The 14,642-nt window shown below is 36.0% G+C and overlaps 1 protein-coding gene across 2 annotated transcripts in view; it reads right to left on the bottom strand.

The window, feature by feature from the left end:
- Jmy (junction mediating and regulatory protein, p53 cofactor) overlaps positions 1–14,642 on the bottom strand; it is an 89,939-nt gene that overhangs the window by 28,478 nt on the left and 46,819 nt on the right. For both annotated transcript variants that reach the window (XM_023706049.1, XM_004645749.2), the window contains exons 3-4: positions 9,307–9,457; positions 4,325–4,494 (exon numbers count right to left, since the gene is read on the bottom strand). In XM_023706049.1, the coding sequence (XP_023561817.1) occupies positions 4,325–4,494; positions 9,307–9,457 (321 nt within the window). The remainder of the gene's footprint in view (positions 1–4,324; positions 4,495–9,306; positions 9,458–14,642) is intronic.

Here is a 14,642-nt window from a genome sequence, read left to right as displayed (position 1 = left end):
ATATATATATATCAAATATAACCTGGGCATATACTATTAAGACCCTGTTAAGACTACATAAGACCCTGTCTCAAAATAAAATGTTTAGGACTAGAGATGTAACTCTGTCATGAATGATCATGGGTTCGATTCCCAGTAAAGGAGGAGGAAGAATGGAGAGATAGTAAAGATACTGAAAATGTGAAAATTTTAGCCCTTATATGCTACCACAGTGGGAATGAAAAATGGAGTACTCACTTTGGAGAGAATCTGTCAACTTCCCAAAAAGTTCAACAGTTCCACACTTCACAAAATGACAAAACCATGTATCTGTATAAAAACTAGGCAATGAATATTCATAGCATCATTGTTTTGTTTTGTTTTGTGTTTTTGTTTTTTGAGGCAGTGACTCAGCACTATAGCTCAGGTTAGCTTCGAACTCTATATATGTAGCCCAGGCTGGCCTGGAACTCAGGTGATCACCCTACCTCAGGCTCCCAAGTGCTAGGGATTGTAAGTGTATATCATCACACCTGGCAGCATCATTATTTTTAACAGCTCCAAAGTATAAGCAATTCAAATTTTTTCTTATGATGAACTGATATACAATCTTTTGGGAATAAAACTAAATGAAGTACTGATGTTACAACATGAATGAAATCTGAAAACATTATGCTAACTGGTGAAAAAACAATCAAAATGACTATATGATGTATGCTTTCTTTTATATAAAATGTCCAAAATAACTAATCTATAAGACAGTAGTGGTTACTTATGGCCAGGGAAAGAGGTGGTATTTGGGAGATGGAACTGGGGAATAACTGCTATAAGACACATGGTTACTGTTAATGCTGTGCAACAGTTATTTGATTCTGTTAGTTTACTAAAAAGCTCTGAACTGTACTCTCTAGGATCAGTGGTGGTGAACCTACGGCACACTTGCCACAGTCAGCTGTTTGTTACCAGCAAAAACTCTAAATGGTTTGCCATCACTGCTCTAGATGTATAAAATGCAGTCTGTGAACATTTCAAAGTAGTTTTACTTTTACTTCTTTACGTAAGTCCCTGACTTATGAACATTTGAGTTGCAAACTTTCAAAGGCATACTATATAAGACTCACTTTGTCAGACACAGACAGATCCAACTTATGAACATTCTGCTGGAACAGAACCCATTCATCAGTCAGGGACTTCCTGTATTTTTTTATCATCATCATCATCATCATCATCATCATCATCATCATCATCATCAACAACAACAACAACAACATCTTCAGTATTTGGCAATGTTATAGTTATCTAGTTGTCCCCCCAAAACCTCATGTAGTCATGGGGCAGACTTCTAGACTTTGTGATTGACTCATGATCTACTGGGATTATGGGTGTGAGTACTATATCCAGCCTGAGGTGGATAACTTGAATGCAACGTAAGGGAGACAGACTTGCTCTCTGTGGCTATTATTGCTACTAATCCTCCCTTTTGCTCTTGTTTTGCTTTTTTCTGCCACCATGAACTGCTGCCCTCTGTCATGTGCCAGTCTGTCTTGGACCCAGCTGAGTATGGAATAAAACCTCCACAAACTGAGATAAATAAACCTTCCTTCTTTTTTGGTGTCAGAAACTTCATCCTAGCAACAAGAGAAGAGTAACTGAGATAGGCAATGAACCAACAGCCTTCTGCATGTTAACCATGTTAATCCTCAGCGTAATGTATATTTTTTTAAAAAAACATTTTAGATTACAAAGTACAACAAATCTAGTAGTAACTCAATTTTATCTAACCTCTGAGGTGTAACTGCTCTTTTAAAGCAACTCACATAAATTCCATCACCTGACCCAGCTCACTCCACACAGACAATAAAAGTGTATGTTTCCTACTACACTTTCTAGACTATTCCAGATTCAATTTGGGGCTGAACTTTACCAATCAATCTAGTTCAACTAGGACTCAACTGCTCTGAATAGCTGCATCTCTTAAGTTGTTTTAAAACAAAGAATTTTAGACTGCCAAAATATTGTTTAGTCTTAACTTCACAGTTCATCTTGCCTTCAGTTTACTCCTCCTCATTTCTGACTAATGGCCAAATTCCTGGTACTTAAACTTATTCCTGAGAATCTACTGGGTTTCTATAATTGTGAAGCCAAGCTTGAAAGGTAGAGTTTCCCATAAAGAAACAGGATACAGAGATATAGTTCACAACATATAAATCTGTTATACCTTGATTAATATCTTATTAATGAAAAAAATCTTAGTAATGGTTCCATGCTATTTTTAGGGTCATTTTGAACTCCTTAATAGGACACAGAGGGTCACCCCAAACTTTTCTTCCCCCAACTTCATTGTTACCTTTTCTCCTCCACACTGTGTTCTTCCTGCCTCACTGCAAGGCCTGGAACAAGCAGCTATCTCTACCTGACCCTCTAATTTAAGTAATGTACTTTGTCAATGGTTGCTTCCTACCTTATAACTCTCCTACCTCCTATTAATATTGTACATGTCTTGCTTCACCATACTGTGAGACCTCTAAACACAGTAACTGCATTTTGTCTATGCTTTCAAGAAAAATAAATACCGTTTAAAATAAATGTATGCATGAGGGGGTAATTATTTCTGTTATTCACTGAAATTCCTAGGAAAAACATTTAATAAATGTTTAATGAATGAGTGGAGCAGGTTATTTAAGTTGCGTAGAACTACAAAAGGCAGAAAAGCTGCAAAGACAAAAACTGAATTTATACAAAGGACAGGTATGAAGAAGACCTACTATGGAAAATCAAGAAATCTGGCTTTTAAAAATAGTCTCTATATGACATGATGGGGGAGGGTGTGATCTCATTTTAAAAATGACTTAAAAGATAATAAATGCTACAATAAATTATATCAATCTAGAAAATAAACCCAAAACATAATTAATTTTTTTTTTTGTCTTTGACATACTGAGTTTAAAAGGCGTAAGTAGTGAAATCTAAATAATCAAGTCAGGTCTTACTATATGCCATATGCCACCTAGATTTCCCTTTGAAGGTCATTTCTAACATGACCTTTAATCTTCACAATAAAATTATTTCTTTTTTTTTAATGACAGGATCTCTCACTATGTGGTTCAAGTTCTCTTGGACTCAGTATATAGCTCAGGTTGGCCTTAAACTCAAGGGGATCCTCCTCCCTCAGCTTCCCAAGATCTGGTATTATAGGTGTGTGCCAAATGTCCAGCTCATATTAACATTTTTGAAGAACAAAAATTATTCCATCTTAAATCACCAGGTATTATTAAAAAAGGGATTTTTTTTTTTTTTTGGGGGGGTACTGAAAGTCAAATTCACAACCTCGGACTTGCCAGGTAGGTGGTGAGCTATATCCCCAGCCCTTAAAAAGGGAAAGCAGTACAGTACTTTTTTTTATTTCTGAAAATATTGTAAAAACTATGCAGATGACTAATGTATATATATATATGAAATATATATATATTTATTTATTTATTTATTTAAGTGCTTTTTTAGTAAAAAAAAAAATTTTGCTCTAGCCTAGTTTCATCATAGTGAAACTATCATAGTTGTTTATCTCCTATGCCATAGATTATGGCATAGGAGATAAACAACTGTGTGCCTCTTCAATAATTCAATTCTCTGAAGCATGAAGCTAGCACCAGTGGTACATTCAATACTGAACTAGGTATAATGAGGAATAGTGAAAGGATGAATAAGCAGGAAAAAGTGATTAAATTTTTAAAAATACTACCTTTGATATATTTTTCTTGGATACATTTTTAATAAAAAGACAAGCCATTCTTTTTCAATGAGTTTTTAAGACTAATTCCTAGTTTAAATAAGGTATCACAGGATTAAAAACACTGCAATACTATCTTAAGTTCTCTCTCCATACATTTTCTTAATGAAACATAGACAAGAAAGCTGAGTCTTTATCAATCCAGTTTTGGTCTAGTGGGACCAAATTAAAATATATTGTAGTCAAATCAAACAAGGTATTATTATCTGAGGGTTTTTACTGAAGTTCTTGGGGCAATGAGGCTTTAAAGTTCTAAAATGGCTTAAACTTCTACAGTAAAAAACAAAACACATATACAGAAAACTTTAAAGACAACAAAATTCTGACCTTTTCTCTTTCAACGTTATGCTCCCCTAGGCATGTGAAAGCATGTGAAATACTGGTGTGCCTAGGGCTTCCATTAGTGTCAATCAAGTCATTGGTAAATGCTTATCTCATTGACAGAATAAAAACAAACAAGCCTACACAATCCAAAAAAAAATTAAGTCTTGTACAAAGATAAAAATGGCAAATCTTGGCTATATACATCTTATAAATTTTTCTGGTGGTTTTCATTACCTCTTCTTTTAGTGCATGTTTCCTCTGTTCCAAACAGATCTCTTTAGCTCTCATCATTTGTAAAGTCTCTTTGGAAACTGCATATTGAAGTTTTTCCATTCGTTCAGCGGCTGCTGCCCATGATGCTTTGCCAAATTTCTTCTGATCTGCTCGCATTCGATCGTAGACAGCTATTAATAATAATTTTGAAGTGACATTAAGACATAATATATGGGCTGGGGAGATAGTAGAATAAGTGCTTGCCTGGTAAGCACAAGGTCTTGAGTTCAATCCCCAGTACCACAAAAAAAAAAAAAAAAAAAAAAAAAAAAGACATAGTACAACTTGATGCTCAAGAACTAAAAAAAAATCTTAGATTTCACTAACTGTACGTAAATTTTATCTCCTATATAACATCTCTAAAATATAATTCAAAGGTAACATACATTCTAACATTTCAGTTCATCTTTAGAAATAATGTTCTGTAGATGAAACTGGATTGTCTGAATAGTTCTGAATATTTTTAGAAATACTTGTATATACTTAATGCTATTAACTTCCAAAACATTTATAAAAATTTATTCTATGAAGACTTTATACTTTCTTTTAGGTATGTCAATTGAAATAACTCAAGATTAAAAACACTCAACTGGGCAGAGTGGCACATATTTATAATCCCAGCACTCGGTTGCTGCAAATTTAAGGCAGCCTGGGCTACATAGTTGAGTCCAAAACTAACCTGAACTACACAGTGAGACGCTGTCTTAAAAAAAAAAAAACAAAACCCAACACTCAAATCCACATTCCAGCTGTTACCATTCTGTTTTCCTCCAACTTAATAATATGACAGAGGAAAATAAATCAGGTATCATCATGGCACTCATCATAATTATGCCCAACTATAATAACTGACACATTTCAATCAGCATAAAAGAAACAGGGAATTAGATTAGTACCAAATGGGGCATGGTCACTGGTAATTTATATTTTCAAACGTAATAATTTGGGTCAAGAATATAGCTCAGCAGCACAGCACCTGCCTGGCAAGCATGAGGTCTTGACTTTGATTTCTGTGCAAATAAAATATAATATATGTACTGCTACTATACCCTAACCATCTTTTATAAGAAAGAACAGTTCAGGAACCTTTTATAAAATGCACCCCTCTTTTAACAATAATACATCTGCATGCTTAAAAATCAAAATGTACAACTAGTTCTTTGTATTGAGCTCTCAGGTCTAGCTCCAACTACCCAAATGCAACTAAATTTTAGCTGCTTTCAGATGACTTGTTCCATTGAGGAATATTGCTGTTTCTTAATTTATAGTCTTTAAGAATCATTTGTTCATGATTAGTGTAATCATTATGTACTACAAACACATACTAACAAAAAGGAAAAGAATCATCTATTCAATTCCAATTATGACAGATGAATCTGGTTACTGAAAAGCTCCATTCCCAAGAGTTACATCACTTCTTTTGGTTTTCTGAGTTCTGCTGCTACCATTCTTGGTGGTCATATAAATGCTAATAGAAAGCAATGTTTCCAATTCATAATCTCTTTGAACCTCAATTTCAAGGTGTCTAACAAAATCTACCCATCTTTATAGACTGTCAAATAAAATTTCCCTGTCTTAAAATTTCTGTCCATCTTTTAAAACTGTAAGACCACCTAGCTCAGTTCTTTAAGTGGCTGCTTCCACAAAGCTTTCAGCCTCAGGTTGCTGTAGTTCGATCCCCACAACACTCCAGCCAGCCAAACCACAACTGAGGGCATTCGGAGAAAAAAAAAAAAAAATCCTAAAATTGTAAGACCAATATAGCAGTGCTCTGTAAGGGAAAAACAGTTTGGGACTTATGTAGATTTCTGTTAAAATTCTAGTCCTGCCCACAGTTGGTATGTATCTTTTGCCAAGAAATTTAACCATTCTTGGGCTCAATGCCCTTGAGGGAAAAAGGAAGGAAAAATACAGCACTTTACCAGAGAGCTACTAATGCAGTTTTTCAAGAAGAAATAATAGGTAACTGAATGTCTCTCCTACTTTACCTAACAACACTGATCCAAAAAAGGAGGTTTTTTCCTCTCATGTACAGATCATCACAACTATCAATACTGATCTATTTTTTCAAAGCACTTTTCCGTATTTTTAATCTAACATACCCAGCAACCCCAGAGATAAGGCAAAATATGTATTATCAACACCTGCCATGTAAGAAAATGGAGAGCTCTGGCAACTTAAGGTAAGGTTGTGATATAGTGTTACCAAACTGCTCACATCCCTAATTTATTACTGGCTACAATTTCTCTAGTGATAGCATTGAGCCAAACCCCCCCCATACTGCAGGGCTGGATCTGCAGGGTCTGGCTCAGTTTGGGTTGTTAGCTACTACATCATCTCCATGCCTTGCCTTTCCAGTATTTTTGGATGAAACAGTCTCATAGTTAATTATTGTTTATTTCACTTGAAATTATTTTTAAATAGGTCAAGATTATGATGGTATTACAAGTTTGTGTATGAGGAATGTTGGAATAGCCCTAGAAAAGCGTGGAGAGTGGCTGAACTTGGAAACTGATCATGGCCAGCTTCAAGAACACAGTACCTGGCCAGGGAGATAGCTCAGCCGAAAAAGTGCGTGCCTGGCAAGGGCAGGGTCCTGAGTTCAATTCCTGGTACCGCAAAAAAACAAAAAACAAAACAAAAACAACACAGTACCTGAGGCAAATCACATGAATAAACTAAAACTAGTCTCAAGAACACAGAATGCCAAAGACACGCACAGACAAGCCACATGGATAAGCTATTAGGCAGAGAGGTTTCACGTGATAGTCAACCTTCCAAGTGTACAAATGCATTGCAGCAGTCGGAGCCCTCTTCTTCATCACTTCCTCTATCAGGAAAGAGGGCTCTATACGGCCTCAAGTTTTCTGTATTTCTATCCTTGTCAAAAATTTTTTCCAACCTCTCACCGTCCTTACCCTGGGAACAGGAAAACCCATGCATGATACAATAGAAAAGTACTAAAATATCCCTAAAACACTTCTCTCTCACTGCTGACAAGAATGAAGGTTCTTATAAGATAACCATTTATAGGGCAACAATGATGCTACTGTAATGATGTTTACAGGGTAGCACGTTAAATGTATTTAAAATCTATTTTTAAACGTAACACTCTAACACACATCTTTGTCAGGCCTATTTAAGGTGGGTATTTTTTTGTTTGTTTTTGATACTGAGTCTCCCTGAGTACTTTGGGCCAGCCTTGATTTTACTAGGTACCCAGAGAACTCCAAATGATCCTCCTGCTTCAATCTCCCTAGTGCTGGGATTACAAATGTTCACTACCACTGCTGCCTAAATTGGGTGTTTTTAGTATTCTGTAACATACTAAAATTAGGCTTTATCTAGCTTTGTAGAATAAAATATAAAGGGCTGTTTTACTCCTCCCTTTAAAGAGAAAACAAAAATTGTTCTCTCATTGAGACATAAAGAAGGCCTTCATTCTCTCAAGTTTAAAGTCCTACAGAGACCCCTCATTCTGTTTCTTCTGCATGGGAGAGCAGAAACAAGCTCAGAAAAGAGAAGCAAAAAAGTCAAATTAGTTAGCTCTTTTTATTCAGGGACAAATCCTTATTGTAGGATAAAAAGTCTAAAATAATTTTGATGAGACATGTGGAATCCTATAATGATATTTCCCACAGAGAAACTTTTCCTATAATAATTTGTACTCATAAATACAAATGCTTTGGGGATACAGCTCAGAGAGAGGGACAGATGGAGGGAGGGAGGGAGTGTGGGGGACAATATCTACAAAACTGACTCTACAAACCACGTAGCTTTCATCAAGATATAAAGTTGCTTAAAAGATGTTATTATTTATTTTTTTTTCCATTTTTATGTTTTATTTTTAAAATTATCATATAGCTCTATGATAAATAACTAGAATTTGCTTCTCACATGCAAATGAATTGTTAACTCTGCAGAATCATATTCTAGGGTATAGATCAGCAAGTCCCGGCAATTCTTCATCGCCACTACACCCTGGTATTAGTGTTTTTATTTTAGCCATTTCACCTTGTGCACAGTAGCACCCAGCTTATTACGGTTTTAATCTGCATTTCCACAATGAGCAATAATGTTGAACATACTTTCCTATGCTTATTCGCTGTTTTCCCATCTGTTAAGTGGACTGTTATCAGTTTGGAGTTATTTATATAACCCTGATACAGGATTTTTTTGTTTTGTTTTTTGGGGGAGCATCAGATATGTGATTTGCACATATTCTCTCATGATTTCTTTTGATATCAGGCAGAGTAAATTTTGATGAAATTGATTTTTTATTAATTTTCTTGTTTATAGTCTGTGCTCTTTATCATTTTAATGTTTTTTTCCCTTTGTATCATTACTAAGACTTTTCTGCCTAACAGTTTTTATATAAATTTACACAACTCTAGGAAACGGATTTGCATGTTTTCTTCTGAAATTTTGTCGTTTTAACATTATGTATTGATCTATGATCTATTCTGGTATCAAAGGTTTGAGATTTAGGTTAAGGTTCTTTTTTTTTTGCATACCAATAGCCAATCATCTGAATTATCATTTCTTGTTGCTATTTATTATTATTATTATTATTATTATTTTCTCTTTCGGTACCAGGGATTAAACTCAGGCCCTTACAGTAAGCACTAGGCAAGTGCTTATTCTACTGAGGAGCCCCTCTTGTTGTTCTTTAACTTGCTGCATCAATTAATGACTACGTTAATGGATTAAAACATTACATTTGTGCCTACTTCCATACCCTCCATTCTCTTTCACTGAATTAAAAGAGTAGGTATATGTATATATGTCCTTAAAAATGACTGAAATGTCACCTCTTAATTTGCTAATAGTAGTCTCTAATTACTGGGATAAGTGATCTTTATATATTTTTCTATATAATTCTTCTGAACATAAAGCACTTCAGCTTAAAAATGCCAAAGAAAAAATTTTACTGGAAAACTTACCTTTTTGAGCTTTAGCTGTTATTTCAAAATACTTGACAGTAAGATCCTGAATAGATAATACAGCCATGTGAGCTTTCCGCTGCCAATCAGCATCTTCTTTTTGTAGACTCTCTATTCTTCGGGGTCCGAGATAATCATTCTCCATAGATATCTTTAGAAAGAAAATGTGAAAAATAAGTTTATTTCTGAGCTGGGTGTGTTAACATGCCTGTTGGTGTAGAAAGATGAGCAAATTTGAGTCAGTCTGAATAAAGTAGTGACACTCTGCCTCACAAATACAATTTATTTTTTATTTTTTTTATTTATGAGAGAGAGAGAGAGAGAGAGAGAGAGAGAGAGAGAGAGAGAGGGGTGTGTGTGTGTGGCCAGCTCAGCCCACCAGGGGGCGGGGCTGGCTGGCATGTGGTGCTGGGGGATTGAACCGCGGTCCCTGATGCCTTGCCAAGCTTGTTCTAAGTAGGTGCTTTAGACCACTGAGCCATCTCTCCAGCCCCTACAATTTATTTTTTATTTTATTTTTTTTTTTTTTACAAATACAATTTAAACTAGGGCGGGGCATCTGATTCTTGACAGAGGGGCCAAAACGTATGTGAAGACAGCATTTTTAACAGTGGTGGGAAACTTGGGTTATCCATATGCTGAAGTCTAAAACTAGATTCCCAAATCTCACCCTATTGGGGGAAAAAACCTGAACAAAACTCAAAACAGATTAAAAGCCTAAATATAAGTATTAGAATTCCAAAACTGAAGCAGGAAGATCTTTGTTCAAGGCTAACCTGGGCTACATAACAAGCACAAAGCCAGCTGGATTACAAAGCTAGACATTGTCTTTCAAAACACAAAACAAAACAACTTAAAAAATGTAAGTACTGTATGATCTAACTCTACATACCATACCTTGGAATACATCTGAAGGAATAAAAATGTGCCTACTATAGAGATAGCTGCACAGACATGTTTACTGTAGCATAATTCAAAATAACCAAGATAGAGAATCTGCCCGTGAGCCCATCAATAGGTAAATGGATGAAGATGTGCTATGTATACACAACAGAGTATCAGATCATAAAGAACAGATGTCATCATAGGAATATGGACAAAAATGAAGATCATTATATTAAGACAGACATGTATGGTGTATATCACCTGTTTTCCATAAGGTGGAACAGAGCAGGCAGGGAAAGAGGGTATGAGAAGGGAGGAGGAGGGCTGAGAGGGGACAGGAGAATAGTAATAGCGGTGTGGCTTTTTTTTTTTTTTCTTCTATAATTCATTTGCCAAACATTTACTGAATGTTTATGTGCCCAGTATTATGACTGGTACTAAAATAAAGACCATTATTTGTTTTATGTCCTATTCTAGTGAAGCAATTGATTTAACAACAAGTGAATTAATAAGAATATTTAATATTGAACACAAATCTATTTTCTTTTCTTTTTTTTTCAAAGTTTTATTGATAAACAGATAGCAATGAGACAGTTTCAAATCAAATCAGAAGTACAGTTTCAACAAATAATACACTGCATATATTCTTCTTAGTGGTTAATTGCCGTACAAGAGGCAGACTTGTGATCCTATTTACAAACACCATTAGAACAAATCATTCTATTCATTAAGAGAATGCAACTATATATCTATCCCAACCACTTTGAATACACAGATACAAAATGGACATTCATAGTTATACCCCATTTTTTTAAGTTCCGTTATTGAATATTATAGGTGTATAAACTCAGCAAAATATTCTAAAAGAGTCCAGTAGCCCATAATAGCATTGGGTCTTCTGTTTAACTGGCAATGTCAGAAATTATTGACCTGAGTCCCCCACAGCTCAACTTAACAGCACGGCTTTATTTCCTATATTTCGTCTTCATACTTTTCTACTGGATGGTTAAGACCAAGGTAAAGCAGGACCTGTGCAACAAGAGTTGTAGCTTTTTGGTCTGAGAAGGACAAATCTATTTTCTGTCCCCCCTTCTCTATGACCTATCCTCTCCTCCCACTCAATATATATACAAAGAATATATACCAAAATGTTAAGTAGGATTATTTTGGAGCAATGAAATATTAAGCAATTTATTTCTTGAATTAGAACATGAATTATTTATGTAACAAAACATTAAAATGACATTAAATAAATAAAATACTGAAATAGTTGATTTTCTCAGAGTTAAAGACTGATAATATAAATTGGGCTTGGTGGCACACGTCTGCAATCCCAGCACTTAGGAGGCTGAGGCAGGAGGAATGCTACAAGTCAGATGTCAGCATGGACTACAAAGTAAGTCAAAAGCCAGGCCAAACTGCATCACAAGGGAGAGAGGGAGAGGTAGAGAGGGTGAGAGGCGGAGAGACAGACAGACAGAGACAGAGAGAAAGATAAGAGACAGAGACAGAGACAGAGACAGAGACAGAGAGAGAGAGAGAGAGAGAGAGAGAGAGAGAGAGAGAATATCAGTCTACATGCATGTTGAAAAAAAGACACTGGCTAAAAAAATGTATTTTTTGGGGGGTGCTTTTTTGGTCTCAAACCCATGGCTCTGCACATGTCAGGCAAGTGCTCTAACACTGATCTACAACCCCAAGTCCTTTTGATTAACAGAGCAAAGGCTGGGCCTGGTGATACCTAACTATAATCCCAGCACTCTGGAGTGCTGAGGCAGGCAGTATAGCTCAGTCTGAACAATTAAGCAAGCCAGCAAGACTCAGTTTCAAAACAAAAAATAACAAGAAGCCAGCCATGGTGGTATATGCTTTTGGTACAAGAATTCAGGAGGTTGAGGCAAGAAGATTGCCACAAGTCCAAGGCCAATCTAGGCTATGTAGTATGTTCATGACCACCCTGAACTACACAAGGAGACCCTGTCTCAAAAACAAACAAACAAAAGGATTAGGAATACAACTCAGTAAGAAGGCACTGGGTTCAGTCCCAGTACAATGTGTACTGGGGAGTGTTTAAACTTATAACAATAAGTCTCATGACAGCCCTGAAGAATTCTGACATTCTTGGTTAGGTGGAGAAGTACCTATGGAAACCAAGACAAAGATACAAAGAATCTAAGACCCCACAGGACTTGAGGGAGGAGAAAACTGCCTTTGCCATTCTGCAGCACTTCATGGTAATATGTGGTGACTGATGTCCATGGACCTAACACTGTGAACATCACTGACCTCAGCAATACTGTTCTGGGGTGATAGGCAACTCCATGTCTAGTCATTTTCCATCACATTTCCAGGTCTCAGCTCAGTTACTGATTGATGAAAGTTCCTGGACTTTCCACAGGAAGTTCTTCATACACTCCCTGCACCTTTCCTTCATAGCATTTGTCACAAACATATTTTATATTATTTTGTGAACCTGTCAATGCTAACTGCTTAAAAAAAAAAAAAAAAAAGTGCTGTTTTCCCTCAGTGAAAAGATTGGATGGCTTGTTTTCTACTAATACACTGTATAGCATGAACAGGCAATTATAAAATATTTCCTGAATGACTGAAATGAATTTTAAGGCCCGGCCAGAGAGTTCAGCAGATTAAAGCACCTACTTAGGTAGATGCAGTGACAGGAGTTCAACTCTCAGCACCACAAGCCATGCTGGCCCCATCCCCAGGGTGCACTGAGGCAGCAACTGAGACTGGGCATGGTGGCACACAACTGTAATCCCAGCACTTGGAAGTCTGTAGACAGGAGGTTCACTACTAGTCTGATCTGTGTAGTGAGACCCTATAGACCCTGTACTAAATACATTTTTTTAAAAAATGAATTTTAAAAACTCACTTCTACTTTTCTTTTTTTTTTTAGAACCGGGGATTGAACTCCGGTCCTTGTGTTTGCCAGGCAAGTAGTTATTCCACTGAGCCATCTCCCTGGCCCTCAAAACTCATTTCTATATATTTCTGTAATGTACAGAAAAATATAAAATACATATATAGTATAAAAAAAACTCTTCTGAGAAATATAATTATGTAGAGGGACAGAGAGAAAAGGGTAGACCTGGGAGAAAATATAGGCTTAAAAATAGGGCCTTTTTAACAATTTATTTCCTTATGGGGTTTTTTTTGGGTCCTATCTTAATGGATATGTTATAGTAGGATATTGGTGATAAGAAAGAAGCATCCAGCAGAGACAGAATCTAAAGTTGAAAGAAAGTGAGATGGGTTACCTGGAGTAAGGAATTCCCTAAGAAAATACCTTCAAATAGCAACAACCAGAGATGTTCACAGTGCAAAGTTGTTTGAAATAAAGGAAAAAAATTGATCCCCAAAACCGAAGTTATACCTAATATTCTGCTAAAATACAATTCCATGCAATAATTAACATTCATGAAGTTTTTGATAAGAAATTATGCTATGAGGGGCCTGCCCATTAGCTCAGTTGTTCTAGTGCCTGCTTAAACAAAGCAGTCAAGGTTCAGGATGCTGTGGTTTGATTCTGATACTCATGCCAAACCAGACCTGCCCTGAAGGTATTCTGAGGCTGGTAAAAAAAAAAAAAAAAAAAAAAGCTATGAGGTAGAGACAAGTTAAAATCATAAATATGATTTCTGAAAAAAAAATCACAAAGAACTTTTGAATTCACAAGCCATACCATCTATAGAGGAAGAAAATATTATCCCAGGAGTTTCCTGTTTCTGGTCAAGCAAACAATGAACTAATGTTTTTATATGTGAAGCCCTACAAGAGGTAAAACCATGCATTACCTCTTTTTTCCCAGGGTACAGAGCAAGGAAAGGAAACGGAGATACAATAAGAGCCTAAATGTCTCTACCAATAGTTAGAAAATGAATTATATGAACCTATAAATACAGTGGCAAGCAAAGGAAATTAAGTGGGGGGGGGGGAGTTAGGTCCTGGACAGCCAATTCTCTATTCAGTTGGGCTGGGGTTTTTATCATTGCTACTGTTTTTATTTTAAAATTCTCACAAGCTCTCCAATTTCAAAACTCAAACATAAATATGTACTGGATATGTCTGATTCATATCCAGTGTATATCTGCTCCCTTTTAGATTTTCTCATGCCTAACAACTTGTATAATTTGGTGTTTTTTGTTTTTTTTTTTGTAGTACTAGGTATTGAACTCAGGACCTTGTGCTTGCCAGGCAAGTGCTTATATTACTGAGCTATCTCTCTAGCCCCTACTTGTATAATTTGAATACAGATACCAACTAATAAGGTGCTTTGAGAGCACAAATGAGTAAAAATGTTGACCTAAAGATTGGTAATCTAAGTAGGGGAAGGCAGCACAAAAATGGGAGATGTAGAAAAAAAAGAGAAGAAATAACTCTACTACTTACAGTGACAGTTTTGACATATTACTTAATTGCCCATTCAAATCACT

This window comes from Octodon degus, unplaced genomic scaffold (genome assembly GCF_000260255.1).
Source record: "Octodon degus isolate 3935 unplaced genomic scaffold, OctDeg1.0 scaffold00238, whole genome shotgun sequence".
NCBI classification, from domain to species: domain Eukaryota; kingdom Metazoa; phylum Chordata; class Mammalia; order Rodentia; family Octodontidae; genus Octodon; species Octodon degus.
Note: the sequence above shows the minus strand (reverse complement) of the source record. Positions and strands in the feature narration are given on the sequence as shown.